The sequence below is a fragment of the Rutilus rutilus genome, assembly GCF_951802725.1.
Source record: "Rutilus rutilus genome assembly, chromosome: 2".
NCBI classification, from domain to species: Eukaryota; Metazoa; Chordata; class Actinopteri; order Cypriniformes; family Leuciscidae; genus Rutilus; species Rutilus rutilus.
The window spans coordinates 57940404-57945613 of NC_140210.1; the positions used below are offsets into that span (position 1 = coordinate 57940404).

Consider the following 5210-nt stretch of genomic DNA (forward strand, 5'->3'; position numbering starts at 1 on the left):
ATCAGCCAATAGCAAACCACAACCATCCCGTCAATTCCCCACGGGCAAAATCAAGTATATGCACTATACTAAATATTATATTTTTACTCTTAAATCATTCAAATTTGACAAATATAGCATTATTATTAAAACTGCACTATATTAATGAGTTGTTAATTTAAACATTTAATAACAATAATAATACCAGCTGACAGGTTATGCTTACGGAATTAATTATATGTATATTAGTTATTAGAAAAATGTATTATGTAGGCCCCATTGTCCATAATACTCACTCCAAGCCAAACTCAAACGTTGGCAGCCCTGGACTATTGCAACAGTGAAGAGAGTCTGAGGTAATATAAGCAGCTGTATTTATTATTTAACAAACTGTTTTATGATACAAATGTTAAACGACCAAAAGCAATATCCAATGATACAAACTACTCACATTGTAGTCAGATTTCCATTTCAAATTGAAAGTATTACATCATTTACTTGATTTCATTTTTTGCCATTTTCTTCCTGTGTATATCCGAGTGAAACGGCTTCTCGAACAAGAACAAATGTAAGGGCGGGAAATAATGATGTGCACGGATTCATGATGATTTATAACAAACACTGCAGAATCGTTAATTTTGACTTTAAGATTGAATATCTTTTATTTATTTTAAAACAAAAATATTAGGCTATTTGAAAAATTGATGACTGATTCCTATGATCTGAATGGGGCAGTCGGGATCGCGGTGCAAGTGGAAACAACAGCATTAATACTGCTTACCTTTACACAAAGCGTGTGATATAGTGCGAAATGCTAATGAAGGGATACATGTAGTAGGATGATATTCCATGAAATAAGCTAGCGGAATATGGAGCCAGTCACAGAACTTCACACTTCATATTCCTCCCGCTTTCCACCTCTGCTTGCGCAAGAGCGAAAGGAGCGGAAAGTTGGTCGGTTTTTCTCTGAACCTCCCGAGGCGAGTCTCTCTCTGTCTCTCACTCTCTCTGTCTCTCTTTCTCTCTCTCTCTCTCTCTCTGTCTCTGTCTCGTGGGCGGAGGGAAACCCGTTACTTCCTCGTCCAACACTCGCATATAAGCTCATGTTGTGATGATGTACTGTTCATAACATCAGTTCAGTTGCACCTGCTGTGGATTACAGTGTTTTCACACCGCTAGTTTCTGGAGATGTCCGCGTCCACAGATGTCGAGAGCCAGTCCCAGTCCCGGCCCCGGAGCCGGTGTCTGGACACCTTCCTCACCGGGTCCGTGATAGCGCTCCTCATCATGTTCGCGGCCGCGCTCGCGGGCGCGCTCTGGTTCGCCAAACACATCGAGAACGAGTTAAACGGGAGAAAATCACGAGAGTACGAATCGGAGTCGGGCGCGTTGATCGCGAATCTCCCCGACACCGGAATCGCGTATAAGGTGAGGTTTTACCTTACAAAAATGACATTAAATGTTTTTCGAGCATGTTTTTAAGGTTTTAAATTACATCACAAATATATTATTTTAAGTAGATTCGGTAACACTTTACAATAAGGTTCATTCATTTATTAACTAACATAAAGTAACCATGTGCAATACATTTGTTACAGTATTTATTAAAGTTGTTAATGTTAGTTAATACAAATCCAGCTGTTCATTGTTTGTTCATGTTAGTTCACAGTGCATTAACTAAATGTTAACAAATACAACCTTTGACTTTACTGATGTATTAGTACATGTTGAAATTAATATGAACCAAGATTAATGCTGTAGAAGTATTGTGCATTGTTCATGTTAAGTAAGGTTCATTACCTTATTGTAAAGTATACCGTAGACTCTTATTTATCATGTCACGGTATGGCTTTATGTTTTTTGAATATGTACCAATAAGCATGATTGTTTGGACCCAATGCAAATGCATTATACAAAGTACATTGGCCCTTCTGATTATAGTAGTCAAGTCAAGTCACCTTCATTTATACAGCGCTTTTAACAATATAGATTGTTTCAAAGCAGCTTTAGGGTGATAGTAGGAAATTAAAGTAACAGAGATTGTTTTGGCTTTACAGCAGCTCTAGAATAAAGTTATTGTCCAGCTAAAGTTAGTTTTGATTGATTCACGTCCGTTGCAAAGATCATTAGTTATTAACTTAATAATCATTCAATATTATGATACTTTTTGTGCAGCTCAGTTGACAGCTTTGATTTTAGAATCATACTGTTAAAGTTATGCAATCCTAAGTTTTCTGTAAATAAATGAGCGTGATTCTTTAGAAAGTGGTGTATGGTTGAAGTAAATAAACCAGGACAGTGATCCGAATAAGCTGATGCAACATAACCCCCGAGCAACTGGCCAGTTGTAGACATGTTTCGGGGAGATTCACTGCCTCGAGTGGGTGATGAGTCAGCACCATTTCCTCTCGTCTCTCGTCTTTCTCTGCAGGTGTGCAAGAGTTGTTGAACCTGTTTCTAATGTGTGTGTTTTTTCTGTCTTCTTTCTTTTTAGATGCAGAATTTTGCATTCCTGAGGCCCATTAATTGTAAGTTCTTACCATTGTATATTTCAGACACTGTACTCAAATAATGCAACAACAAAAAGAACCCAGTATGGACAGACCACTTGTATTTAAACTAGAACATTCCTTTAAAGAAAAGGAATTTCATTTTATTTTCTTCATTTAATATTTAATATATCTTCACTTGCTGTTGTTTTTTTCTCTTGTACAGAACTTTGGTTAACTTCGGATGTTTTATAAATAAACTGTAATGTGTTGTATTGTAAAAGTGTCTTTGTCTTTGCCCTGCAGTTCAACTGAAAAGTGAAAACATGGCGTGGGAAGGTTTGGATTACGGAAAGACTCACACCATCGGCTCTCTCTACAGATACGACCAAAGTCAGAAAGCACTGGATGTGACGTATAGTGGAAGCTACTTTCTGTACGTCCAGCTCAGTCTATCCTGCAAGGGAATCTGTTCGTCTGGCCAATTCAACGTCAGCTTTTACAATCGCCAGAACAGCAAGGAGCTCTCCTGTATCGTCCTGTTACCGGAAGTGAACGGGTCAGAGCCGGTCAGCCGGACCTGTTGGCATGTCGTCACTTTCCCGGAAAACAGGAACCGGCTGATGGCTAAATCCGAGATCCAGGGCTCACTGGGCGACTGGAATCTGGAGGTCAACGACTCTGGATTTGGGATATTCCGCGTGGACGGACTGGACGGAGTACAAGCAGCACGTCATACGTGACCGAACTGATTCGGACCGTCTTCGATGCACTCAGGACTGTTTTCATACTCAGTCCATTTTGACTCCACTAATGTCCGCAAACTATCTTGGCTTATTTGGCGATGCCTTCAGCTATCATAAAGACTGGCACTTTATCATCTTAGCCTCAGTATTCTTATGCATTCTGCCAAATTTGGCAGGTTTTCCTCTACAACAAAAGCCCATAATATGCAAAGACATTTGGAGACTCGTCTTGGGCCTGAACGGATAAGCAATGCTCCTTAAGCACTATTTATAACTGAAATATATTTATATGTGTTTAACATTTTAAAGACTTGTTATATTTATATCATTATTTTTATACTGTACATAATGTGTGCAAAACACTACGTGTGCGCGGCGTCAGAACTGATGAAAGCGATACGACTGTACTGTATTAGCCTGCCGATGTTTAGGTACATCGCAGAAATGACGTGAACTTTGACCCTACACATCAACACTTAACTAGTGTACTAACTGCCTTGGTTGGGTCGGTATTATCACTGTACGTTCAAGAACTCAAAAAGCTGCATGTGTGAATGAATGTGAGCATCTCTTCACGGCACGCACACACATGGAGTGTGCGTTTGTTGTGAAGCAGAGCTGGTCTGAATGCTAACAAACTCAGGAACTCTAGAGATGAATGTAACGATGATGACAATGTGTGAAATGCTTTATTTTTCATACTATATTTAATAAAACAAAATGTTAATTTTACGTAACTGTGGGGTGTTTGATGAAAAACAGACTAATATAGCGTTAGCATCATGTACCAAGCTAACACAAATAGCTTCTAAGAACGTTTTGCTAACGTTCCCATATAATGAACATATTATTTCTGAATGTTCTCAGAACATTCAAAACGTAAAAAATCACTAATGTGAACATTAAGGAAACATCCTGTCTTTATCATTTTGCAAACATTTCAGAAAAAGAAAAAAAATGCTCCATGAATGACGTATATATATAAAAAAAATTGTACTTGCGTTTTGAGAACATTATAGATCAGATATGAACGAACCCTCTATTAATGTTACTGGAAGAATGTTTGTTCATGACTTATAACTGTGACAAAACCAATTTCCTGTTTCAACGGCGTCTCAGATGTTTCTGCTAAAATAAAACATTAAAATGAGCCAGTAGGAGTTATAAAATATTTACTCGCTCACAAGAGTGGGTGGAAGGCAGTGCAGTGCTACTGGAAGAGATTCAGAGACACTTCTGGATGATGTGATTCTTCATATGTTGCCGGCTGTTACCAACACTCAAAAAATGAATTTTTGCCTCTTGTTAAATTTAATTAATTCAAATAAGCCAAAGTAACACAATTGTTTAATATTTTGTCACAACTTAATTTAATTGTGTTCAATCAACCTAATATATTTAAAACTGAGGTCTACTTAATTTGTGTGAAAACTACATGAATCATTTTTGTTGACAACTAACTGGGCAGTGGATCTGTAGTTCCCAGCATGCTTTGCAAGGGACTGCATTAGGAGGGTAAATTTAGGGATTATTTTATGAGTTTTTCAGTAAATGGAAAGATGTTGTTAGTTAATGTTAGTGTTTAACATTCACTAATGTTAGAAACTTAGAGGACTTTCTGTAATGTTTTTGAATTTTGTGGTGACCATTACGCAGAAGAGTGGCGACTGTGTTTAGTTTAGGGCTGTGGGCACTCAGTATACATGCATTAAACTTCATTCGCAGACCTGCATAAGTAATATTCAATATTACTCTGTGAATGGTGGGTTTAATTAAACTGAACACTAGTAGCTCCTATCATTGGAAATAACTGTAGAGTCAAATTAACAAAAATTATAATGTTGGCGGTTTTAGGCAGGGCAAAAATTAAATGTAGTCATCTAGCAGGAATGACTAAATTAATTTAAGTTCATACAACAAGATTATGACAAATAATTCCAAACAAATTAGATTTTGTTGGAAAAATTTAATTCATTTTCGTGGAAAAGTTTTCCTT

The 5210-nt window shown here is 37.4% G+C and overlaps 1 protein-coding gene across 1 annotated transcript; it reads left to right on the forward strand.

Moving 5' to 3' along the window:
- Positions 1-1075: 1075 nt before the first annotated feature.
- On the forward strand, positions 1076-3940 carry LOC311286441 (uncharacterized protein). Its single transcript, XM_084402661.1, has 3 exons — positions 1076-1407; positions 2474-2507; positions 2775-3940. The coding sequence occupies exons 1-3, from the start codon at positions 1168-1170 to the stop codon at positions 3209-3211; spliced, it is 711 nt and encodes a 236-aa protein (XP_084258787.1). The 5' UTR covers positions 1076-1167; the 3' UTR covers positions 3212-3940.
- Positions 3941-5210: the final 1270 nt, after the last annotated feature.

Bases quoted from the DNA above. Each gene is read 5' to 3' on its own strand.
- LOC311286441 (XM_084402661.1), top strand. From the start codon at position 1,168: ATGTCCGCGTCCACAGATGTCGAGAGCCAGTCCCAGTCCCGGCCCCGG. The intron at 1,408-2,473 runs GTGAGGTTTTAC...CTTTCTTTTTAG, and splicing joins ACACCGGAATCGCGTATAAG to ATGCAGAATTTTGCATTCCT. The intron at 2,508-2,774 runs GTAAGTTCTTAC...TTTGCCCTGCAG, and splicing joins ATTCCTGAGGCCCATTAATT to TTCAACTGAAAAGTGAAAAC.